The sequence below is a fragment of the Buteo buteo genome, chromosome 13, assembly GCF_964188355.1.
Source record: "Buteo buteo chromosome 13, bButBut1.hap1.1, whole genome shotgun sequence".
In the NCBI taxonomy this organism is placed as follows: domain Eukaryota; kingdom Metazoa; phylum Chordata; class Aves; order Accipitriformes; family Accipitridae; genus Buteo; species Buteo buteo.
In genome coordinates this window covers 24,060,839-24,085,156 of record NC_134183.1, presented here as the reverse complement: position 1 = coordinate 24,085,156, position 24,318 = coordinate 24,060,839, and the positions used below count along the sequence as shown (strand labels likewise).

Below are 24,318 nucleotides of genomic sequence, written 5' to 3'. Positions count from 1 at the left end.
GCGACCTACTGAGCCCGCCGCCGGCGGACCGTACCATGTGCCGGGGGGGTGTGTGTGTGTGTGTGCGCGAAACGGGACGGGACGTCAGAGCGGCCGGAAGCTCCCCCGGGCGCCCGCGTTTGGATCCGCCCTCCGGCCCAGGCCCGGGCGGCGGGACCAGGGCGTGCGCGGGGTGAGAGGGGCGCGGCGGGGCGGGAGCACGGGTGTGTGAGGGGGCGCGTGTCTGGGGGGGGGCACGCGTGTCTGAGGAGGGGTGCACGGCTGCGGGAGTTGCATGCGTGCGGGGGGGGGGGGGGGCGGGGGTGTGTGTGCACGGCTGCGGGGCGGGCTGCGTTCCCGCGGGGGGGTCGCAGCGCAGCCGGGCCTCGCTCGGCCGTGCGGGGCCTTGGGCGGCTCCGGAGGGCCGTGCGTGCCCGTAGCGGCGGCCGGGGCCGGGCGAGCGGTGCCGAGCTCGCCCCTCGCCGTCGCTTTTTCCCTGCAGCTCCGGCCGGCCGGGGGGAGCAGCCCGAGCCGGGGGCGGAGGAGATGAGGCGCTCGCTGTGGAGGAGATCGGCGAGGGGCTGCGTCGCGGCCCGCGGCGCCGAGCCCCGGCGCTGCGCCTCCGGCTCCTCCGCCGGCCGCCCGCTGCCGGAGAGCCCGAGCCGGGAGCCCGACAAGGCCCAGCGGCGGACGAACCCCCTCAACATCCAGATGCTGTCCAGGACCCTCCACGAGCAGATCTTCCGGGGGGCCCGGGTACGCTACTCGGCGGCGGAGATCCAGAGGAGCGTGGAGCACCTGCAGCGCCACGACCTGTGGGGCAAGGAGACCTCCACGCTGCCCGACGTGGACCTGCAGCTGCCCCGCATGTACGGGGACAACATCGACGAGCACTTTCGCCTCCTGGCGCAGAAGCAGAGCTTGCCCTACCTGGAGGCGGCCGACGAGCTGCTGCGGTGCGAGCTGCCCCCCGTGCCCGCGCAGTGGGCCTGGCAGCTCGGCTGGACCCGCTACGGCCCTGACGGGCGAGCAGAAGCCGTCGACTTCCCTGCAGAGCGGGCGGCGGTGTTGGACGTGGAGGTGTCCGTGGCTGAAGGCCACTGCCCGACGCTGGCCGTGGCGGTCTCGCCGCACGCGTGGTGAGACGGGGTGCCGACTGCGATGCTGGGATCGCGCCTGTCGTGGCGGCGGGAGCTCGCGGCTTCGGGAAGGACGGGGATGCTCCCGAGCGGAGCCTCTTCCAGTGAGCTGCTGGCGGCTTGCGGGGAAAATGCAGCAAAGCCCCGAAGCGCGGCTCTGGGGTGTGGGACATGTGTCCCAGTTAGTGGGCGCAGTGCTCCCCAGGGTCGGTCACCTCCTTCCCACGGGTGGGATCCTGCTCAACCCCCCACATCACAGCAGGTCCTTTTGGTCCCAGGAGCCCCTACTTTATTTCTTATGGCGGGGCGGGGTGGGGGGGGCTGCCTGTCCTCTGCAGGTACTCGTGGTGCAGCAAGCGGCTGCTGGAGCAGCGGTACTCCTGGTCCAGTCACCTCACCCTGGCTGACCTCATTCCCCTGGAGAGCCCAGCAGGCACCAGCTGTGCTGGCAAGCAGGACTGGCCAGAGAGAGTGGTGGTGGGGCACAACGTGGCCTTCGACCGGGCATTCATCAAGGAGCAGTACCTCATCCAGGTAGTCCATGGTGCTGTTGCTTTGTGCCGGCAGCTGCAGTTCGTTATCCAGATAGTCGTTTGCACTGGCTTTTCAGGGTTATTTTTGGCAGACGCTGTTCTGCACAGATAGCCCAGGGTTGTGCTTGCCTTGTCCTGCAGAACAGGTTGAGGTTTGATCCATTTAAGGGGAGATAGTCTTGCACCCCATAAAGTTGTTGGAGGCTGCAGGGTTGCAGCTGGGAACGTGGCAGGAGCCTTTGAGCAGCTGACAGCCTGTGCTGGGGATGCTCTCAGCCCTCAGAAAAGGGGTGGTGGGAGGCAAAGCTTTGCCTTGACAGAAGTAGCCTGAGCAGAGGACTTGCAGCTCTATAATGCAAGGTGGTGCTTCCTGGCAGCTGCAGGATGTTTGGCAGCACGTTTCTCATCTAGCATGTCCCAAACCGTCTCTTTTTCTCTCCTTCGGTGTGTCCTAGGGCTCCCGGGTGCGTTTCCTGGACACCATGAGCATGCACATGGCTATCTCGGGGCTGACGGGCTTCCAGCGCAGTCTCTGGATGGCTGCCAAGCATGGCAAGAGGAAGGGAGTGCAACAGGTCAAGCAGCACATGAAGAAAACGCGCAACAAAACGGAGGGACCAGCTGTGAGTAAGAGAGCTGAGCCGCTGGCAGTGGCGTGGGTGGTGGGGGACCGTTTGACCCTGTAATGGGACCGTTTGCTCTTGTACTGGGACCATCTGCTCCTGTACTGGCAGAGTAGGAGCTGTTGGAGCAGCTCTGCTGGGTGAAGCTCTCCCAGTGCCTTTCAGGTGAGGTGGACTCAGTTTAAAATGGAACAGCAGCATCATCCTTTACCTCTCCTGATCTTGGCTGTGGTCAGTCCTCATCCCGCACCATCTAAGCCCCCTGTTGTTCGCAGGTCACTTCATGGGACTGGGTGCATGTCAGCAGCATCAACAACCTGGCAGACGTGCATGCGCTCTATGTTGGGGGGGAGCGACTGGAGAAGGAGGCGCGGGAACTCTTTGTGAAGGGGACCATGGCCGACATCAGGAGTAACTTCCAGGTGCGGGTGGCCATCCCGACATCCCGAGAGGCAGCGGAAGCCAGAGATGGGAGCAGCTGCTGGGGTGGTTTCCGTTTTGCTGCCCTTTCTTGCAAGGCTTTGGGTGTGCTTGGGGCTGGGACCTCCCCCATTCTCCCGCAGCCCTGGTGCCTTGCCCTGCGCTGGCAGAGGGGTGGCTGCTTTGCTTGTCTCACCTGCCTCTGCCCCCAGGACCTGATGTTGTACTGCGCCCACGATGTCCAAGCCACCCATGAGGTGTTTCAGCAGCAGCTGCCGCTCTTCATGGAGAGGTGAGAGCCTCTGAGCTCTGGCCAGCGTTGGCCAAGGGGCTGTGGGCTTGGCTGGCAGTGGGGATGATGACAGTCCCTCTCGGGATGGGATGCGGCTCTTCTTGTCCTTGGGGTGGCACCGGGAGCTGGGAGGCCCTGAACCCCCCATCTCTGTGGGTGAGAAGGAATAAGCAGCAGCACAGCGTGACTGGAGGAGGCAGGCAGACTTAATGAGGCAGATCGGAGTGATACAGCTTTGGAGTTATTGCACAGGGTTGTTTAAGGCAGCAATTCATGTGCAGGGCGGATGGAAGATACAGGGATTCTTACGGGTTTAGAGGAAGAGCATTGAGGGTTGTGTGGGGTTGGGAAACTCTAGGTGAAGACACGTTCATGTCTGTTGTAGTCTGGTGCTGCCAGTGCAAATCCCCTCCAGCAGACATCTCATTCCTCGCTGCTTCGGGCTCTAGGTGCCCCCACCCCGTGACGTTTGCAGGGATGCTGGAGATGGGGGTGTCCTACCTGCCAGTTAATGGGAACTGGAAGAGGTACCTGGACGATGCTCAGGACATCTACGAAGAGCTGCAGAAGGAGATGAAGAAGTCCCTGATGAACCTGGCCAACGATGCCTGCCAGCTGCTGCATGAGGACAGGTACCCATGGGCTGGGCGTGTAGGTCCTGCCGCTCACAGAGACCAGATGCTGTGTGGTCCATGGGGGGCTGCGGGCAGGTGCTGGGGACGGGAGCAAAGGTGTGGTATGACAACAGTGTGTTGGCAGGTACAAGGATGACCCTTGGCTCTGGGATCTGGAGTGGGACACGCAGGAGTTTAAGCAGAAGAAGAATCCAGGGAAGAAGAAGAAGAATCAGGATGGGAACAGCAAAGCCTCCCCAGCGGTGGCGGGCACGGACAGCTCCGCACAGGAGTGGCAGGAAGGTGAGTGGAGGTGGTCCCCTGGGGACGAGGGATGCCTTCCCATGGGCACCCAAACGAAGGGACGTGGTTCGGTGGTGGTGGCAGGGTGAAGCATTGCTGGCCTGTCCCTGTGCTGGAGCACGTGGTGGGGGGCTGGTTCAAGGTCCCTCTCCCTGGTGGGGCAGCAGGGAGGGCTCTTTGCCAGCCAGTCCTCCTTGCCCCACCAGACCCTGGTCCCCCCGGTGAGGATGAGGAGCTGAAAGCCCCTGCGAGCCAGGTCTGCCTGGAGCGTCTGAAAGAGACGGTCGTGCTGCAACCTAAGAGACTCCAGCACCTCCCGGGCCACCCAGGGTGAGTTGGGGACCCTGGGTGTCCCCAGGGCTTGCCCTGTGCTCTCTGACCCATCCCTGCTGCTCCCCAGCTGGTACCGCAAGCTGTGCCCGCGCCTGGAGGAGGCAGGGTGGGTGCCAGGACCCAGCCTCATCAGCCTGCAGATGAGGGTGACCCCAAAGCTGATGCGTCTGGCCTGGGACGGCTTCCCCCTCCATTACTCGGAGAAGCACGGCTGGGGCTACCTGGTGCCGGGGCGGCAGGACAATTTGCTGGCAGCTGCCTCAGAGGCAGAGGGCCCTCTGTGCCCACACAGGTGAGGGGACGTAGTGGCATGCCGAGCTGGGGGCTGCCCCGCGGAGGGGTTTGGGAGCTCCCTGGGACCCTGCCCAGGTGCTGCCCTGGAGCCTCAGTCCCTGTTGTGGGTGCATGAGCCCTGCCCTCTCCCCTGCCAGGGTAATCGAGTACCTGTACAAGCAGCACTGTATGGAGAAAGTCAAGGAGCAGCCCCCGGGGCCAGAGGCTGCCATGGAGGACGAGCTGCTGGTGATGGACGGCAGCACGATGTGGCAGAAGGTGAAGGAAGGGATGGAGGGTCCCTCAGTGGGAGGGAGATGTGGGGGGCTGGGCTTCTTCCAAGCGTGCATGCAAAAACCAGCCCCATGCATGGCTCCAGGGACTGGAAGTAAGAAATTTCCTTTGGTTAAGTGTTAAGTTACTGGAAAATTCGTGTTTGACCCAGCTTCCACCACGGTCCCTCTCTGCCACAGGTGGAGGAGCTGAGCCAGCTGGAGGTGGATGTAGAGGAGAAAATGGGCAGAGCAGACCAGAGCCTGGTGCAGGTAAAGGGAGTTTCCTGCATGGTGCATTGGCAGATTGGTCTCTCCTTAATTTCCCCCTCCCGCTATGCCTGGGGGCGTTACTGGCATCACCTCGCATCACTGGTTGCAGGAGGAGATGGATGAGCTGTGCAGGCCGGTGGAGGTGAGGAGCCAGCCCTTGTACCACTACGGCAATGGTCCCTACAATGATGTCAACATCCCTGGGTGCTGGTTCTTCAAGCTGCCTCACAAGGCAAGTTGGGTGCTCCTGGGGCTCTTCCTGGGGCTCCACGGCCACCCTGGGTCCCTTGCCTGTCACCCCGGTGCTGCAGCACTTCTGGGACCCCTGTGATCTTGTCCCGTGGGATTGGGTGGTGGAAATGTATCTCTGTAGCTGGGGCAGGAGGATGCACAGAGCTTTACTGATATGGAGCGGTGGCATGCTGAGCCTTGGTACCTGTTTTGCTGCTAAAGGACGGTAACGATAACAATGTGGGAAGCCCTTTTGCCAAGGATTTCCTGCCCCAGATGGAGGACGGCACCCTGCGGGCTGCTGTGGGCCGCACTCATGGGACCAGGGCCCTCGAGATTAACAAAATGATCTCGTTTTGGAGGAATGCTCACAAGCGGATCAGGTGAGCAGCTGCCTTCAGCTGAATTGCAACATCCCTGTGGGTGGAGGTTCATCGCGGCTGGGGGAGGTCGTGTGGATGTGAGGGGCTCAGCATCTTGCCTGTTGCATGTCCCCTCAGTTCCCAGATGGTGGTGTGGCTGAAGAAAGGGGAGCTGCCTCGCGTGGTGACCAGGTACAGGGAGGAAACGGCCCCTGCTGGGACTATGGTCCCCTCTACGCCACTCCGAGAGGGCTCTCACGGGATGATGCTCACCCTCACCTCTGTCCCAGGCACCCCGACTATAATGAAGAGGATGATTACGGAGCCATCCTGCCGCAGGTGGTGACTGCAGGCACCATCACCCGCCGGGCAGTGGAGCCCACGTGGCTGACGGCCAGCAATGCCAGGGTATGGCCATGCTCAGGTCCTTGCGGGGGTGTTTTGGGGCACCCTCTGTGTGTTTTTGACTGGTGGGAGCAGCCTGGGCTGGAGGAGTTCGGGCTGGATGGTGGGGTTTAAGGTAGCAGGACTGGTGCTGGGGCCCTTCTCTTGCTGATGTGCTTTGACTTCGGGAGAGGGGGAGAGTTAGCAGAGGCTCCTGAGCTTCAAAATTTGGTGAAAGGAGAAGAAAATACTGAAGCACAGGTTTCTGTCCTTCCCCAAACTCCCCTTCTTCTGCGCTGAAGGAGCCTGGGGGAAGTAACCATGCGGCTGATGCCACTTGTGTGTGTTAAACTTGGTTTTGACTTTCAGAACAAAATCTAGGGGCATGGAGAGCGCAGTGCCGGCACGCTGCAGCTGCGGGAGGAAGGCTGCTCCTGTGCTGCTGAGGAGGAGAGGGAGGTGCAGGGGTTGTGCTGAGCCGGGCATCGTGTCCCACAGGCTGACCGGGTGGGCAGTGAGCTGAAAGCCATGGTGCAGGTGCCGCCTGGCTACTCCCTGGTGGGTGCGGACGTGGATTCCCAGGAGCTCTGGATAGCTGCTGTCCTCGGCGAGGCGCACTTCGCCGGCATGCACGGTGAGCTGGGGTTTGCTGGGTAGTGGGGTGACCCCTTAGCCTGGTCCCGTTTGGTGTCCAACCCCTGCTCCCCACCTGGCAGGCTGCACAGCCTTCGGCTGGATGACTCTGCAGGGGAAGAAGAGCAACGCGACAGACCTGCACAGCAAGACAGCCGCCACGGTGGGCATCAGCCGGGAGCACGCCAAAGTCTTCAACTATGGGCGCATCTATGGGGCCGGTCAGCCCTTCGCCGAGCGGCTGCTGATGCAGTTCAACCACCGGCTGACGCAGCAGCAGGCGCGTGAGAAGGCTCAGCAGATGTATGCGGTCACCAAGGGTGTCCGGAGGTGGGTGCCGCCTGGGGAGGCAGAGGGTGAACAGGGACAGGGATGGTGGTGGTGTCCCACAGGACTTGGGCATGGGTCACTCTCCCCTCCAGGTTTCATCTCTCCGAGGAAGGAGAGTGGCTGGTGAGGGAGCTGGAGCTGGCTGTGGACAGGGCGGAGGATGGATCGGTATCAGCCCAGGATGTCCAGCGGCTCCAGAGAGAAGCCACGAAAAGGTGAGGTGCTCCAACCCTGCATGACTCTGGTGACATTGGGGTGCGAGGTGGAGGGAGCTGCAGCGGTGGGCGGTGGTTGGAGAATGGAGATGGGTCTGGGTAGTCCCAATCCTCCCGCCCTGCTCCCCCAGGGCTGAGTAGGTTTGAACTGGGGGCTTCCTGTCTCTCCCAGTGAGCAATTAGCAGCAGGCGGCTGCAGGGGCTCGTCCAGCTGCCCCAAACCAGGAGGGAGTGTTTGAGGTTCTCAAACGGGGCCTGCAGCCTCCTCCCACACTTCCAGCAAATGTCCCCTCTGCCACGTCAGGTCCCGGAGGAAGAAGAAGTGGAATATCGTGGAGCACCGAGTGTGGGCTGGCGGCACTGAGTCTGAGATGTTCAACAAGCTGGAGAGCATTGCCTTATCCCCCTCCCCACAGACCCCGGTGCTGGGCTGTCACATCAGCAGGGCCCTGGAGCCCGCCGTGGCCAAGGGGGAGGTAAGGATGCAGCTCTCTGCTGCTGAGCTCTCAGCTTTGCTTGTCTTCTCCAAAATGGCAACCCCATGTTCAGCCCTTCTCAGATGCTGGAGACCCAGAAGGGTCTTGGGAGCCGTGCAGAAAACCCACTGTCCCTTCTTGTTATCTGCATGCCATCGAGAAAACCCAACAACCCTGAATTTAACAGACTTCTCTCAGGAACTCTCCTGTATCAGGACCAGGCCCTGGACCCCTGTGCTCTCTTAGTATCCGTCTGTGTTTCCTTTCACCAGTTTCTGACCAGCAGAGTGAACTGGGTGGTGCAGAGCTCGGCCGTCGACTATCTGCACCTCATGCTGGTTGCCATGAAGTGGCTCTTTGAGGAGTTCAACATCAATGGGCGCTTCTGCATCAGCATCCACGATGAGGTGCGCTACCTGGTCCAGCAGCAAGATCGCTACCGGGCAGCCCTGGCCCTGCAGATCACCAACCTCCTCACAAGGTGAGATGTTACAGCGGTGGTGTCTCCTGGGGACGAGCACCTGTGCCTCTGGGATGGGACAGGGCAAGCTAAAGGGACTGGAGTGACAGCAAAGGCATTAGCTTTGCCCGCAGCAAGCTGGTGCAGAGCAGTTTTCTTCTGCTCAAGGGAAGTTGGCAGTGCTGGCAGTTGCAGTTCTTTCACGCGTGGCTCAGGTGGCTATAAATGGAGCTCAGCTTCGATTTCCAGGGATAATGTGCTGGCAAGAGGGGGATATCGTCAGCTTTTGGCTCCTGCAGCGATGGGGCCAATCGTTCCGCTCTGCTGGGGTGCGAGCGCGTCGCCTCCTGCTCCCTTCAGGTCTGCGGCTGTCGCGTGGCAGCAGCCCTTGGGCTTGATTGAGCAGCCGGGAGCCTGAAACTGTCCCCATCCCTCGTCTCCCCCCTGCCTTCAGGGGACAGCAAGGGGCACGGCTCGTCTCTGCTGCGAGCACGAGCACTATTGCCCCTTCCGCAGCGTGGGGCATTCCCGCTGCTTCCCTGCCCCATGCAAAGTTAAGCTCAGCCTAGAAAGCTGCTGACCTCAAAGGGGTTCCTTCGATCTGGCTCCAGCACAGCCAGCTTTGCCAAATCCCCTTTCCCAGCGCTGTGGGGTATTTGGTTATACGGGAGCCAGCCAAAGCTGAGCTGTTTTCTCCTGAGCTGAGGCAGGGATACAGCAAACAGCCTTTCTGTGCCAGTGCAGCAGGCGCAGCGGGGGCAGACGCCCTGACGTTTGTGCCTTTGTGCCGGCTCCTGCGAGCACAGGGCTTCCTGCTGGGAAAATCCAGCATCTGCTCTGCCTGGGAGGATTAGCCAGCAGCGAAGGGCTGGGTTCTCCCTTTCTTCTGAGGAGGCTCAAAGTACTGTTACTCTGTTCTTCCCACATCCACTTTAGCAATGCTTGACCCTCCTGCTACCCAGTACTTAAAAAGCACCTTGTCTTCCAGCTGCTGAGTGGCAGGGGTGTGAGGTAACCTGTTAGGGATGGCTGGCTGATGTTTTGTGAAGCTGTGGCTGATCAGAGCCAGGTGTGACAAGGCTAAGGGTGGTGTGTAGCACCATCCTACCTGGTCTGTTGTTCTTCCAGGTGCATGTTTGCCTACAAACTGGGCCTCCAGGATCTGCCACAGTCAGTGGCTTTCTTCAGCGCAGTGGATATTGACCAGTGCTTAAGGAAAGAGGTGACCATGAACTGCGTGACACCATCAAATCCAACTGGGATGGAGAAGAAGTATGGCATCCCTCAAGGTGAGCGGTGTCCTTGCAAGCTAAGTCCCCTGTAATCCCCTCTGCACAAGCCTCCCCAGCTTAGGCAGAGCACTTGGCCCAAGCAGTCATTCCCCAAAGGCTCCTCTGTTGGGCAGAGGCACCTCATGAGCCCCTTGCTTCCTGAGCCATTGTCTGCCCTGCAGGGCAACCACCACCCTGGTGCCAGCCCCTCTACACCTCTTTCCTTTCCCAATCCCCGAGTTCTTTGGGCTGCTGCTTCCAAATATTTCTGAGTGATGAGCGGGGCCTGGCTCGGTTATCCTATGCACACATTTGCTTTGTGCCCCTCAGAGACAAGCTCTCATGTGCACTTTTAACACAGCCCAAGACTGAATTGTTTCTTCTCTGAAATGACCCAAGCTTTTCCAGCCTCTGTTGCTTTCTCTGCTTCCCCACTCCTCCTTAATCCAGCACAGCTTTGTTCAGAGAACTGCCTTGGCATTGCTGTGTTTTTCCCCAACAATCCTAAGGCCTACAGTTGTCCCTGTGTGCATTCAGTATAACCCTCTAACTGCTGCACGCAACCATTTAACTGTTGGCTGGGAGCTGCTTTAAACAGCTCCGCTCCTCCTCAATATGCAGCAGCATTTTCCCAGATAAGAAGAACCTGCCCTCAGATTTGTTCTTTCAGTCGCTGGACACACCAGACACTCCACCCTTAGGTAACCTTTATTAGGAGTCTTACAGGCAAAGGGTACATTCAGAAACAGGATTTGTGTTCTGTGGACAAAAAGGGCAATTCTGTTCTCACCAAGAACAAGGCAAATTAAACAAGTGCATCGCATCAGGGTCAGCAAAAACATAACAGCAAATCCAGCCTCACCAGAGGAAGCTGCCACCTCTCTTGCTTCTCAGGAGCTGCACACAGCAGCAACCTTCAACTCCAAGGCAGAACAGCTCATGTTTCCAGCTTCCTACTGGTGCTGGTTCCTGCGTTCACACCACCACGCAAAACAGAAATTTGAATAAATTTAGGGCTTTTTGTGCTACATGCTCTGAACTAAAGCAAATCATGACCGTCACTCTCATGTTATGCAGTCTCCGAGTGTACTGCAGAGTGCAGGGAACTGATTGTCCCATTGTCTTCCAGGAGAAGCACTGGATATATATCAGCTAATTGAAATAACCAAAGGTTCGCTAGAGAAGAAATGATGACGCTAGAGTGCCAGAATGACAATTGTCCAGACTGCGTGCCAGACCCTGGCTGTCCTTTCAGAAGGAGATATTTTGGCAGGGACTGATCCTGGTCACTCCGTTTCCTTTTTTCTGTAAGAAGGGATGTTCCTGGGGAAGATTTTGATAGCAGCACATTCAAACAGCAGAGGCGCTTCCAAGGGCAGCAGCCGTCTGTAAAACCTGAGACGGGCCAGAGTCACTGTTTGCACACCCATGGGCATGAAGGAAGAAGACTTAAGTGTTTGGCAAGAGAAACAACAAACCATTGTCTCCATACACGCAGTTCTCCAAGACCAAGGCGAGTCTGCCACAGAACAGGCACTGTGGGAGGAGGCAGCAGTGGCAACCCCAGCTTTATTTTTTTCGCCGTCTCTTCTTTTTGGGTTCCTGGTTCTCATCTGTCTGCTCTGCTGTGCTGCTCTGGAGAGGGAGGGAGAGAGTAGCAGTACAGACTGTAATTGTTTTTGTGTGATTAGTCTAAGGAATGTTTACCTAAAGCAAGAAACCAGATGTCCAGAATAGCATTTAGGTCTTTTTCCTCCCTAACAAAATGACCTGAATATGGGACTCCTCTTGCCTACTGAGACTTTCCCTGTGGACCCCCGAGTTCATGCTGGAACTTAGATGGCAGGTTATGAATGGCACAGGACAGGGACTGTTTGTGCTGGGTTTTGCCCTGTTGAAACACTCAGGAAAATATGGACAGAAGCACCAATAAAAACCTGGACAATCAGCAAAGTAAATTGTTTATTTTATTATTTTTTTTTAATCCAGCACAGGTTGTGTTACCTTCACTAGCACTGTCTAGTAGAGGAGACGGGTCTCAGGAGAATGATGCTTTGCAGAGTTTGCCCTGCCAGCTGTTTATCTACAAATGTTAACCTGGGTGCAAAACCACTTTGCATCATGCTGCAAAGGTGTGATCCTGGCCAGCCAGTAGGTCCTCAGAGGTAACGCTGATAGACCTCTCTGCTTGCTAAGGCAAACAACAAGGCCTTAAGAGCAGTCTCACTTCCCTAAGACCAGAGATAGAGACAACTGGTGCATGGAAATAAAGGTCATTCAAGGCAGAGGGCTGGCATGTAGGAGACGTTAGCCGGACTAACTGTTCCTTCCTTTGTATTAGTTTAGTATTAAAATGAGAGCTAACCCAGGGAAGACAAACTGTCCTGATTTCACATATACCTAAACAGCTCACAAATACAGTTGGCCTCAAAAGAGGGGGAAACCTATCGGTAAAAGCAGGGAGTTCTGACCTGGTTGTTGTCTGGCTCATTTTCGGCATCCTCTGTGTTATGCTCCTGCAACACACTGTCTAGCATGGATGCATTGATGCGGAAGTCCCGGGAGGTGCTTAGCTTCATGTATTGCATCAAGTTCACCTGCAGCAACAAAGGTGAAACCAGGGAGAGAGGACATTATGCGATTAGCATCTTAGTTTAGTTGTCTACCCTGCCTGGTCCTTTGCACAGCACTGGGACCAAGTTCATCAGAGCAATGATGCAGGACTGAAGCAAAAGGTAGATGAAAAAACACCTGCCCCATACAATCCAGTGAGCCAAGTGATTACCAGTTATTCTCACTCTCATGTAGTATCTCATCGTGGTACATTTATCTCCTTATGAAACAAGACAGGGGAGTAGGGTGAGGGAAGCTGGCATTAGGTGTGAGTTTCTGGTTGAGCAGAAACTTACCATACAATGTTAGGTCACAGGCAGTACTGCCATTGACACCTGCTGCTACCAGTGTGACAGCAATTCAGTAGTGTTGGGCCAGGAGCTTGGGCAAAGGCTGGAAGAGTGGTAAGGTCCTTAGACTTTCCTAATTTGAGCAGCAGTGGAGCTTTTAAAAGGTGGAACAGCAATAGCCCTCCACTATGCCACTGCTCCACTGAATTCAGGTCACAGAAGAGCTCTGCTTTACATTACCTTTGATTTCTTGGAGAGATGGATAAGGAACTTCTCATATTGCTCTATTGCAAAAACCAGGTTTGGGATTGGCTTGGTGTCCCGAAGCACCTTAGCCTGAAATGCAGAAAGGAGGGTGATAGGTCAGATTTGGAAGTGAACAACGATGCCGTAGCATGACATGAAGACCACAACACTCCAGTTTAGAAAAGTGTCTTCAGTAGCCTTGCTCCATACCAGTCCTGCCCCAGTAAGCCTTGCTAGTTTGTTACTGGTTTTAAATTGACTCCCAGGATGGTTCTGCAGTGAGGCTTTCCCATGTATTGTTTTGTACTCTGCCTGCAGTCCACAGCCCTGATGTGCCTGACAGCCATCAGAGCAAAACTTCCTCTGCTCCAGCTCTGCAAAGGCATCACAAGCATAGACCTTCCAGGCAATGAACACGTTGCTGTTTCACCACATTTTTGCCCTGTTTATTTACCACCACTAATGTTTGTTCCTCGTGGTGATAGAGTGGTAAAAGGAAACACAGCATTTCAACCCATTTCCATACATTCGGGGAACAGTAGGAAGATCATGCTTGTGGTTTTTAAACACTTAACATCACAGGAATGTCTGGCACAACCGACTAGACAGAGGAAATGCTAGCTGGGAGCACAAAGGACATAAAAGACCAGGAACCTGCCAGCCTGCTCACTTGCTCCCAAACAAACCATCCAGTCATTCTCAACTGCCTTACTTTAGTGGAATGCACTACTTTAAACGTACTGACAAGAAACACTTAAACAGAGTGCAGTATTGGTTCCAATAAATTAGCCCAGTTCTGTAATTTCATAGGTTACCCCAAATTATAAAACATCAGACAAGACAGACTATCCAGACTTTACCTTTGTTTCATGTCTGTGAGCTTTTAGGTTGCATTTAGTGAAAGTGGGGGTTTTTGGGTTGCTTTTTTATTTGTTTGTTTGGGGTTTTTTAGACTTTTCTCTGAAGTTAAGGTAGAATAAATTTGATTTTTACTTAAAAGGCCCAAATGACAACTTGTCATTAGTGATCTATAAGAAGCCACCAGGTAACACAAACCTTGAGGTATGATCCCCAAGTTCAAATACAGCCCATGTTCTATTAGAGAGTGAGTCAATCTTACCATGACTGTGGAGATTGCAGCAGCTTCATCCTCTTTCTTCTTCTTTTTCTTCTCTTCTGCAAAGCTTAAGCTCTCACTGTGGATATTCTGAAGGAGGATGCCAAAAGATGGGGCATTAGAGGGTAGGCAGGGAAGACAGGCCTGCCAAGTAAGGCCAGAGAAGTCTTTGCTCTGGCCAGCTAACAGCATTACCAGCTAGATGACAGATACAAGAATGGAATTGGGGGTAATCTCAAAAAAAGAAGGAAAGAAAGACTAATTTAATAATTTATACATTCAGAAATACATATGTGTGAGAAGTCCCCAGGAGTGGTAGCTCTGCACACCACTACACTTTCCCCAGTATGCCATGTCTGTTCTATAATTCCTCACTCAAGCACCCAATTCCTCTCCAAACAGCTAAATCCCATCTTTAGCACCGCAGTCTTCATCACCGACATTACTTTACACTGTGATGACTGCAGTGTTGTTGACCTTTATCTGCCATTGTCATTAACAGCAGTATTAATCTCATTAAAAAAAAAAAAAAAAAATTAACACGGGGCGGGGGGGGAGAATAAAAGCTAAAAACCAGCTCCCCAAACAGTCTTCCTTCCTTGCTCAAGCAGAAATCAACATGCTTGGCCCCAATGGTGCTGAAATGTCTTGTACTATTATTTGACACAGTAAAGCTTGAAATATAAGAAACTCAAATCACGTCAAGAAGATTAAAAATTCCCAAAGGTGCCCACGTATTGCAGCTGATACACCATGCAGCATCAGATAGACTGACTGTGATTTTGCCACAGTTAATTTAGGCCTTACCTGTACATAAGTAATGAATGAATAACACTGTGGGGTCAAATGGGAACCTGAGAGCTTCACCTGCAAAGAAGCAGAGGTTGGTGTTACTCCCAACTCTAGGCAATAAGCCATTTTCTCCAGCAATTTGCTCACACTCACCAGCTTTTCTAGCCTTCCTGGAATCGTATTTGAGGTGCTGCGGCAAGCTTGGATATACTGCAAGGAAAACATAAGAGAGTTTCTTCTACGTACACTGTTTCCAGCCAGGGCTCAAAGCAGCTTGTTTAACGGCACAGTGGGGAGGGCAGATTTGCAAGAAGTATCCTCCCCAGTGGCTTGCTATATCCCAAAGGCCACGTCTGCATTCCAGAGCTGTGAGAGAGCTAAGAGAATTCACCACCTTGTCTCAAACTAGGTCCACTGGCCTGTTTTCGTGGCCCAGTTCCCCCAGGTCCAAACGTGGCAAGGGCAGGATTGCTGAGCACTGTCAGAACATCACTAGTGTTGTTCATTGTGGCGCACAGCTGTGTACAGAGGAACCTACAAGATACACTGGGAAGAGCCACTCCAAGCCACATACAGCCAAATTCAGCTGGAGAAAAGCTTTCCTTTATCTCCACTGGTACAACTATCACTGCTGCAGAAAGGTCATGAAATTGAGGGTACAAAAGCCAACAGAATAAGGACTCAGCTCCTGTAAGAGATCAACAGCCCAGTTCTGAGCATAGCTGCTGCCAGGGGTCACTGTGAGCTTGCTGTAGCAGATGGGGAAAAAAGTTTTTAGAGCCCAGCCAGCCCACTGTCAGCAGAGCAGCACTCACATGTTTGATGAGGGAGGTGAGAATTGCGTATGTCTTGCTGAGGCTTCTCAGCAGCGTGTCCACACAGCTCCCTGCAGGGAGTGCTGTCTGTACCAGCTCATGATAAACTGTCAGTAGAGTTCCCAGCTGCAGAATTACACCTTTCTCCAGAGCCTGGGTTTGTTCTGATGCCTGAGAAGAGTCTTCTAGAAGAAAGAGATAATACCTGGTGAAGGTGTGTCTAATGAATCCAGTCATGCAGATGGGAGGCACAAAAGACCACCTTTGCATCTGGTGCACAAAGCACCAGTGTGGCACAGGGAAAACAATCACTGGAGGGATTTTGTGACAACACTTTCTATCTTAACATTGTTCATGTTGAACCAGCTCAAGGGAGAATTTAACCTGTCCTCAGATGATGCTGCCTCAAAATCCCCAAATATCTTTTTGCTCTCTAGCTTCATCTGTTTTTGACAAAGGTGTAATAGTAAGAAATGGACCACTTTTATTACCTGATGTATCTGATCCCAGACTGGTGAGTTTCTTGATAAGCCAATCCACCTCTTCAAGGACCTTATCCACCTGACCCAGAAGCAGCAGCTAAGACAGAAACACCAATAACAAAACAGGTTTTTGGAGGAGTTTGGCACAACAGGAATCTACAAGCCACTTGTAGCAGAGTAGCCCTGGACACTACAGATTGTTCTATACACACTGTTTTGACTCACACAAACAGTAGGGGCTGCAGTCTTGGCATTCACTATGGCGAAATGGGACCGACTCTCCACTTCTACGTCCTAGTTGGAAGAGAGAAAACAAATTCCGGTGAGTAAAACTTTAGCTGCTGCCACATAGTTTGCACCAGAGATGCACTCAATTCTGCCCTGACAGCACTAAGTGGTGAAGAGTTAGGCTGTTTCTGTATGATACCTGATCTATGTCTCCCAGGCAAGCATGTATGTCTTGTGCGAGTTCACGCAGCAGACTGACAGGACTCTTGTACAGAACATGGAGACTGAAGAGCAGAGACAGCAAACCCTTGCAGCAAGCGATATCCTCTGTGGGGAAGGGAAAAGAAAACAACACATTACCAGGTGCAGAGCTCCCCTAGCTATTTAGGAACATCAGACATCCAGTGAGGGAGAGTCTCAGATTCAGTATGGATTTAACAGTCTGCATTCCCAGAAACATACACAGTAGGTGAAAATTCGATTAAAATACCGCAGTTACAAAAGCAGAGTTTACAGCATTGGGCATCCCATGTAGTATTGCAAGGGGAAGTATGGCACACCGGAGCCCTCAGCTCGTGGAAAAATGATGACCAGAAGCACTGAGGAAGCACAATACAAACTCTGGCAAGAGTAATATCTTTCCAGAGTATAAATCCAGATTTGAGCAACAGATGTGCTAAATAACAAGGGAGAAAAGTCAAGTAAGTAAGTGACTTCTCTTTCTTCAGCAATGCTATTTATAGAGATGGAGTTTCTTCCCTAATACTCATGCTAATAACCCCAATGTCATGGCAATCTGCCACAGAATGGGACCTGAACATATCTGTAACAAAGAGGTGAAAACGGGACAGACAACAGCAGAGCATCTAAGGGTCTAATATCAGACCTGACACATCACATCTAAACATGTTCCCCAAAGCTTACTTACCGAGAGCATTTTCTTTGCAAACTTTGACTGTCCAAGTCAGGAATTGAAGGAACTGTAAAAGGGGAGAAAAGATATCATGGCTTTGAAACAGAATTTAAAGCACAAAACTAATAATAAAAAAAAAAAAATTCAAGACAATCACAGCAAAGGTTGATGAGCAGAGTCCCCTTCTGGCAGAAAGGCACCCAGCCATGCTCTGTGAAGTTTCACAAGGGACACTTAGCCTAAAAACAAGTGAAAAGCTGAGATCCAGGACAGGGGAATGGCTATACATTCCCTTGGACAGAGTAACAGCTCCATTTAATTTAAGGTAAATGATGACTCCAGACTTCTGGCACACTTTTAGTGCAGTCCCTAGCTTGTAAAATGGGGGCACTTTAGAAAATGCCTCCTTGCATGGAAAGAATTAGGCACTCAGACAGTTTGGACTGGTCACAAGTCTGCTGGCCTCTTTTGGTTCTATTCCCATGTGGAAGCCATACCACAACTAGGCTCTGTTAGGAGTCCCTGCTCAGGCGAACAAGTCATTCAGACTCCGTGTGCCCAAAGGCAGGATCAGAACATGCAGGAGTGGGGTGGGAAGACAACTTGTTCTTAACTGTCCTTGAGGGCATTAGACAGGAGTGTGCTTGATAACGTAACAAAACTGTCACTTTGACATGGTCTGGTCTGCAGGAGAAGGCAGAACACACACATGTCAGAGCCCTCAGATGTCAACTCAATCCGATAATCTTCTTCCCACACCTATGGCTACAGCACCCATCCCTGCCACCCCAGGAAGGTTGTGAAGTACCTGCTGAGAGGCTGGATCCAGGAGTTTGGACAAAGTGGAGAGAACTGTGATGAGTGACTGTGTTTCCTTGGAGTTGAAGTCATCTTCAGCACTGCTGAACTGGTTCACCAGGGACCTCTGATCATGGGAAAGAAAGACAGAGTCCCTAAGTGTGCATGCTTGTTGCAGGGCTATTTTAAGAAACAAATAACCAGAGCTGCAGCAGATAAAGGAATCAGCAACAAGGAGAATGACAAAGAATATAAAAAAAAGGACTCTTCTAAAGAGCAAGTGCTGGTTTTTGTTATCAGTGCTTACATAGAGGCCTGCATATGATTCACTGTGACTTTTACAATACTCAGGTAAGTTTATGCTGCACCGAAGAACCCTATAGCTCTGTAAATACATGTGCACTTCAAACCAACTCTGCACAGCACCCTGAATAAGCTTTCCTTAAGAATCAGAAACCTTTCTGAACTGCCAGTGAATCAGTGTCACAGTTGCTATCACATACTCAATCCTGTGGTCAAGCAACAGAGAGCTAGCAGCATTTTCTGCCAGAATTACCACTGCTTTGGAACACTTGCAGCACACAGTGGTACTTACCTGAAACTGTCGGATCTGGAAGGCAGCTTTCTCTGTGACATTAATATCCGTTTCTTCTGCGTCACCATCAGTAATATCTGGCAGTGACAGAGAGGTGCAGAAAAAAGCTAAATGCCAAGAGCAGAATACAGGATTTATTTCCAAAAGTGGGAAAGACTGCAACTGCTCACAGCTAGAGGAGGAATACAGACTGCAAAACCGTGGTGAGCACAAAAATGTGTTAAAGGCAAACTTCAAATAGACGAATGCTATACCAGACCCCAACTATCCTCTGCTGACAGACTGAGAGCTCTATAAAAGCAGGTAAAGATATCTCTGGAACTTGCCTCTGGTATGAAAAACCAATGCTACTAAGCCCACCTTGTTACAGAGAGACAAGGACCAGCCCCTTCTCTCCCTAGTTATGGATAAAGGGCACTGGGTCCCTAACTGCCTACACATGGGCTGGAACACGAATGCTAGAAACCAGAGCAGAACTGTATCACGTGCCTACCCAGGGCTTGTAGAAACTGAGGGATCCTGGCAGTATACAGCTGCTGCACTGTGTTGAAGATCCGCAGCAAACCTTCCAAGCACAGAAGTGAAATGCTTTTGCCCTTCTTCTTCCCTGACTCTTCAACAACAGTGGGAATTGAAGTGTACCTCCAAAGCAGAACCCTGCAGGATGGGAGATGAGTTAACATCACATGCTCCAGTAAAGCTGGCTGCACAGTGCAAGAACTAGAACAGGGCTAATCACAAATTCTACTCTAAGGATCATATTTTTTAATATAACTAAATTGGAAGGTCCTTTTCCTATAGGAAAGTGGAAGAAGAGATCAATTTTTAAGAAGAGTTTGTTTCAATGTCAGCAAAACAGCTACTGCGTTCATCCTGCACACCTAAATAATTTAATTCTTTCCAGGTGCCAAGGGACCTTCCAATCCCATTTCAAGTCCATCTTTATACATTCATTTCTTCCACCTGGCTTTCCTTCTCTCAGACTACCCAAACACTGACCACTGGTGTCAGATCTGTCAGTGACAAAAAGAGCTTTTCTCTTGGCAGTTTGAATCTCTGAAATGTCAGCTATCACTATAGGGCTCTATATAAATAAAATCAGAAAGGTAAAGGCAGGCAAAGCAAAGTGAAAAGCTTTGAAGAAAGCAAAATTGTTTGGCCCAAAAGAGACTTTTCTATTTGTAGGCAAACATCTTTTCCCTGCTCCCCTAAGCCCACTTCTTCCCTTTTTTGTTCCCCCTCCTTTCTTCTCATTAGTTCTGTTGCCTGCATAGATGATCTTATTCTGTTTCAATGTCCAATCACGCAAAACATGTAGCTCACATGTAGTCCTAATGACTTCAGCAAAAATAGCCTCTATTATTTGGGGCGAGACACAAAACAGGCATTATTCATGGCAGGGGTAATTTGCATTTTGTGCTCTCTGCTGACTGGGATCTGAAAAGACCCCATGCAGATATGACCTAGATCCCAAAAGACATTTACATGGTTCACATTCTTGGATTTCCAAAGGATTAGATGCATGAATGTCTTCAAGCATCTTGCAAAAGGCCTAAAAAAATGTTTTCTAAAGCTTGTGTCTCTCTTACATCTGTTTTATACTGTATGCAGCAGAGCATCTTATACTGTAGCTATAAGTTAATTTTAACTTCATTGCATCCTAGAGGCCTCAAGAATCCAGCCTGTAACCATCCTACCTCCTCTGTGACAATGAGTGATGAATCAAAAGTCAGAAAGAGGCTGAAAATGAGAGTTCAACAGCATTTGGTTCTTCCAGGCCAAGTACTGTTATTAGAACTGTATCACTCACTCTGGCACAGAAACTGTAGTGCCTCCACTTGATTTCTCAGGAGCAAAGAAAGGCAATGATCTGAACCCAGTAACAATAACTGTTTGAAACAGTTATAGACTGCATTCTTCTTTCAAAACCGTACCTGAGAATCAAAAATCCCCAAAAGGCATTGCTGCTTTTTAGGGCTGATGTCTTCACATGCCACAGTGACTCACCGTGTGATTTTGCAGAGGTTCTGAAACATCTTCTCAGGATTTTGTCCATCTGGCCCATCAGTTTGTCCTGTCTCCTCCAGTTGCTGCACCTTCTGCAGAGCTACACTGACAGCATAGCGCAGGAACTCTGTGCTGGAGCGCAGAACTGCCAGGCTCTCCTCATGGCTTTGGGCATTGTCCCTGAAGAATCAAGAACACTGTCAGCTCATTGAAGATGCGCTGAAAAAGCATGGGGATGGCCTACGAGATTCAAAGTCTAAATATGCATTTACAAATAAAATCATTAGCTGAATTCAGGGTGGAAAAGACCCTTTGTTTTAGTAGCTTGTAGTGAACACTTGGAGAATAGAAAATTCCACCAGCCTTTCCAAACACACTAACAGACATGGTTTGAATAGATGTCTGGCTCTGTTTCATAGAGGACTTGAGCTCAACACTGGAGTTTGTCGTCTGGGGAATGGCCCAGGACTGGAAGAGCAGAGACCCTCTGGGGTCTTACAAGTCATAAGCAAGGTCCAGGAAAGCTGGTTTGTCAATACCAGGAGTTGCACAGCTATGGTTCCTGTCTGGACTATGATGCTCTCCAGACAACAAGTGCTGTTACCACGCATGCTTTCTACAGGAATGAAAATGCCTGTACTGTGTATGCAGTGCACAAGACAGCCAGCATGCAGATACCACGAAAGCAGCTTGTGAAAAGGCCTTAAAGCTACTCCAGACATGACACCTTCTCACCTGAACAGAGCTGTGAGCAGAGTAGATACAAAACCCATGGACAGGAAGCTTCGTGCAGTTTTGTTGCCCAAGGCAGATTTATTCTTTCCAGCTTTCTCCTTCAGGATTTCAGAGAGTTTGTTGTAACATGTAAACAGGCCTAGGACATCCTCAAACTTATTCTTACTGCAATAAAGTGGCAGAAAACATTAATGGAGAAAATCCAGTCTTATAGTTTCCCATTTAGAAGCTTCAGTTGCCAAATTACACAATGACACTTTCTAAACGATAAAACCATGACATAGGACATCTCCCTGCCTCCCTAACAGTGCATTCCATTCCTCCTTAACCTGCTCTTCTACAAAATGTCACATCCCATCTCCCACAACACACGACATTCAAAAGGAAGACATTCCCCAAGGTTCTGTGAATGTCTATGCCACAAGGCACTCACACTTAGAAAATATCATTCTGATTCTGTGTTTGCACTATTATCCTGTGCTTGCAATGAGGCTATACTCCAAAGAGCAAGGCACAGTATAGCACAGCTAGCACTGGAGGGTAAGATTTGATGTCTTACCTGAAATTCCCTATGTTGAAATTGTACTCAATCAGGACCTCACAAATTCCCATCACCTGAATGGCATAGATGTTATTCTTTACACCAACACCAGAAGACAGAGAAAAATCTGCTGATTTGTCCTAAGAGGTAAAGGAAACAAGTGAAAAATCTTTTCAAAACCTGACAAGAAACTCAGTGTCTTCTTCCACTGAGTCAAACTGAAAATCTGATTTACCAGTTCAAAGTCTTCCAACTCGCTCTTGATCATTCGTCGTGTGACAGATTCTAGCATCTCTTCAAAGTTTTGCTCAAATCCCACATCCTCCTCCTCATCGTCGTCTTCAGTTCCTTGGCACAGATGCACAGTGCTCTTATACCAGGCGAGACAGTGTTGGATGCAGCAGAGCAGATGGGCCTGAAGGAAGGAGCCACACAATCACACTCAGCCTTCTAGTTGGAGGTCACTGGCAGAAGTGGACACAGGCCAGACTGTTATAGTTGGAGGCAAAGAGCCATAGCTGCCTTCGGAGGTTCACGTGAGTCTCAAGAATATGCCTCATTCCCAGAATGAGGGGGATCTATAATCCTACACACAGGTACACAGTTCTAGCTTCAGACAACGTTGTCTGCCTCAGCTTGCCTGTACGGGATGTAAAGGCTTAACTCCCACTGCTCCCTCAACACAGCTACCTCAACTGCTGAAAGAGATGGAAAGAGAATTTCCAAAAGGGCTCTCACTCTAGCTGAAGTGTCTGCTCCCTTCCTGCATGAGCTACTGCAGTACAACACGGAAGCTTCCTTAGGGGAAAACGAAGTGATTAATTTGAAATTGTTCCCTTAGAAATCCAGTGAATCATTGAGGTCTCATCTCCAACAATTTCAGACGAGCAAAACCAAAGGGCAGATTCTTCCCCCTGCTACACACACATTGCACGACTATTTTATGTGGAATTAAGTTGAAGGAGGGGGGGAACCCCCCCCCCCAGGGTAAGCTCAATAGAGGATAACAGAACTACACTATTCCTAGAGCATTTTTCACACAGGTCCCCTAAACCACTATGCTAGCAGAGCTCTAATAGATACCCTGAGACAGAGGTGAGAAGCCCAGCTCTATTGTCATTAAAATAATTGTTCCAGGCTAGAAGAGGCTGAAGAAACTCAAGGTATTCAGCTTATGTAGCAGCACAACTAAAATGCTATGGAACAGATGAGCTTGCAGCTGTGGCCAGACAGTATAGCTCTTACCAGTGGTTCTTGCAGAAAGATTTGATCTCCTTGAGCCATAATACATCCCTCAAGTTTCAGTGGAGGCAGGAGGTCTGGCTGGGGCAAGTAATATTGCTTTATCTGCCAAAGAAAACAAGAAATAAAAATAACCAGTTACTTGGTAACTGAGCCTCTTAAGTTCTTTGAAAACAGAATATGATAATCTTTGTACTCCCTTCTACAGAGTGAAAGAAAACTGGCACTATAGTAATGGGACTGTACACGTACATGAGCCACGTCATCTGCTCTATTAGCTATTAATCCCCTCTTGAGTTGCTTATGTACCTCTCAGGGACACGTCACTGCCCTAGAACAAGTTTATCTGACCACTTGCTGTTGTGTTGCCTCAACATGCAACATCGCTTACACTTGACCTGCAGTGCTACCCATCCTTTAAAAAGCGAGGAAAAGTAACTGCTTCAGCTGCTTGTCACCCATACTGAATGCTTGGCCCTGTTATGGCATCCAGCTTCCTGGCCTAAGGGTGCAGACAGTTATGGAGGCTACACTTGCCACTACAACAAAACCATGAGAGACCATGCTTGCACCAGTTCCTGGCTGTGTGGCATACCAGAGGAAGGAGATATGCGCTGACTACTGATATAGGATCAGAACCAAATAGGCCAAGTTATATACATAATGATGCTATAAAATTTTATATATTTACACCAGGTTCCCATTAAGTGCTCTATGCTACACAAAAGCTGCCTTGGCTCTGTTCATCTTCCTTTCTCAGGCCCTATACTGTCATGGGAAAGCTAGAATTAGTCAGCATGAACTCTACGGATGATTAAAGGAAAGAAAATTACTTGTTTCAAAGAAAGCACAGCCTGTCCAATGGATTGAGGAAATGTGATTGTCTTGTTGCCATGAGCAACACTGTTGGGGGATGAGTTAATCCTCCCAGATCCTACATGGACTTGGGTATTCTCCCGATGGGAGGACAGCAATAATAATTACTGTGTCAGCACACATCCTTGGGGAAGTATGGGAGGGTAACTGCTGTGTACTGCTAAGGAACAGGGAGCGCACAAAGTACTTCTCTGGGCTCACACTTCTCACAGCATCTCAGAACTGAAGGGTTGGAAAAGGCTCCAAGAGATCCTTTTTCTTCCACCCTGTGACAGGATATGAACCAGTCTCCAGAGGTTTACCTAGTCTGCTCTCTCAACATAGCAGGGATTTGAACACCTCCTTAGAGAAGTGCTGCAACACTTAAACATGTTTCCAGTGTAAGGGAGAACTATTTTCCCAATATGTAACCTGAATTGCTTGCCATACCGGGCACAGTACAGAATTCTTAGAGTCTCTGCAGCCATGCCACATAGCAGTACTTTACCTGGGACAAAAGCGTTTCCATTATAGAGCTAGCCAGCTGGGAGTTTCTGCGAAGGACATCATAAAACCCCTGAAGACAGGAAGGAAAGACTGTTGGCTTACACAACAAAGAAAATGAACTGCGTG

At 51.2% G+C, this 24,318-nt stretch overlaps 2 protein-coding genes across 2 annotated transcripts in view; one reads left to right on the top strand and one right to left on the bottom strand.

Moving 5' to 3' along the window:
- Positions 1 to 122: 122 nt before the first annotated feature.
- Positions 123 to 11,374, top strand: POLG (DNA polymerase gamma, catalytic subunit). The gene is made up of 23 exons (XM_075045090.1): positions 123 to 172; positions 482 to 1,118; positions 1,457 to 1,652; positions 2,107 to 2,274; positions 2,550 to 2,696; positions 2,907 to 2,986; positions 3,436 to 3,618; positions 3,746 to 3,903; positions 4,110 to 4,233; positions 4,304 to 4,528; positions 4,668 to 4,788; positions 4,983 to 5,054; positions 5,164 to 5,286; positions 5,508 to 5,668; positions 5,786 to 5,839; positions 5,938 to 6,055; positions 6,530 to 6,665; positions 6,748 to 6,994; positions 7,087 to 7,209; positions 7,514 to 7,685; positions 7,958 to 8,166; positions 9,274 to 9,434; positions 10,546 to 11,374. Exons 2-23 carry the CDS (start codon positions 526 to 528, stop codon positions 10,605 to 10,607), a joined length of 3,633 nt encoding a protein of 1,210 aa, XP_074901191.1. The 5' UTR covers positions 123 to 172; positions 482 to 525; the 3' UTR covers positions 10,608 to 11,374.
- FANCI (FA complementation group I) overlaps positions 10,817 to 24,318 on the bottom strand; it is a 25,559-nt gene continuing 12,057 nt past the window's right edge. The window contains exons 18-37 of the mRNA XM_075045089.1: positions 24,194 to 24,262; positions 22,834 to 22,935; positions 21,824 to 22,003; positions 21,607 to 21,728; positions 21,048 to 21,212; positions 20,313 to 20,492; positions 18,799 to 18,962; positions 18,306 to 18,382; positions 17,721 to 17,837; positions 16,928 to 16,979; positions 16,199 to 16,326; positions 15,997 to 16,065; positions 15,781 to 15,868; positions 15,290 to 15,474; positions 14,628 to 14,684; positions 14,490 to 14,549; positions 13,686 to 13,772; positions 12,560 to 12,655; positions 11,888 to 12,013; positions 10,817 to 11,051 (exon numbers count right to left, since the gene is read on the bottom strand). Coding sequence (XP_074901190.1) covers positions 10,986 to 11,051; positions 11,888 to 12,013; positions 12,560 to 12,655; positions 13,686 to 13,772; positions 14,490 to 14,549; positions 14,628 to 14,684; positions 15,290 to 15,474; positions 15,781 to 15,868; positions 15,997 to 16,065; positions 16,199 to 16,326; positions 16,928 to 16,979; positions 17,721 to 17,837; positions 18,306 to 18,382; positions 18,799 to 18,962; positions 20,313 to 20,492; positions 21,048 to 21,212; positions 21,607 to 21,728; positions 21,824 to 22,003; positions 22,834 to 22,935; positions 24,194 to 24,262 — 2,190 coding nt within the window. The 3' untranslated portion in view covers positions 10,817 to 10,985. The remainder of the gene's footprint in view (positions 11,052 to 11,887; positions 12,014 to 12,559; positions 12,656 to 13,685; positions 13,773 to 14,489; positions 14,550 to 14,627; positions 14,685 to 15,289; positions 15,475 to 15,780; positions 15,869 to 15,996; positions 16,066 to 16,198; positions 16,327 to 16,927; positions 16,980 to 17,720; positions 17,838 to 18,305; positions 18,383 to 18,798; positions 18,963 to 20,312; positions 20,493 to 21,047; positions 21,213 to 21,606; positions 21,729 to 21,823; positions 22,004 to 22,833; positions 22,936 to 24,193; positions 24,263 to 24,318) is intronic.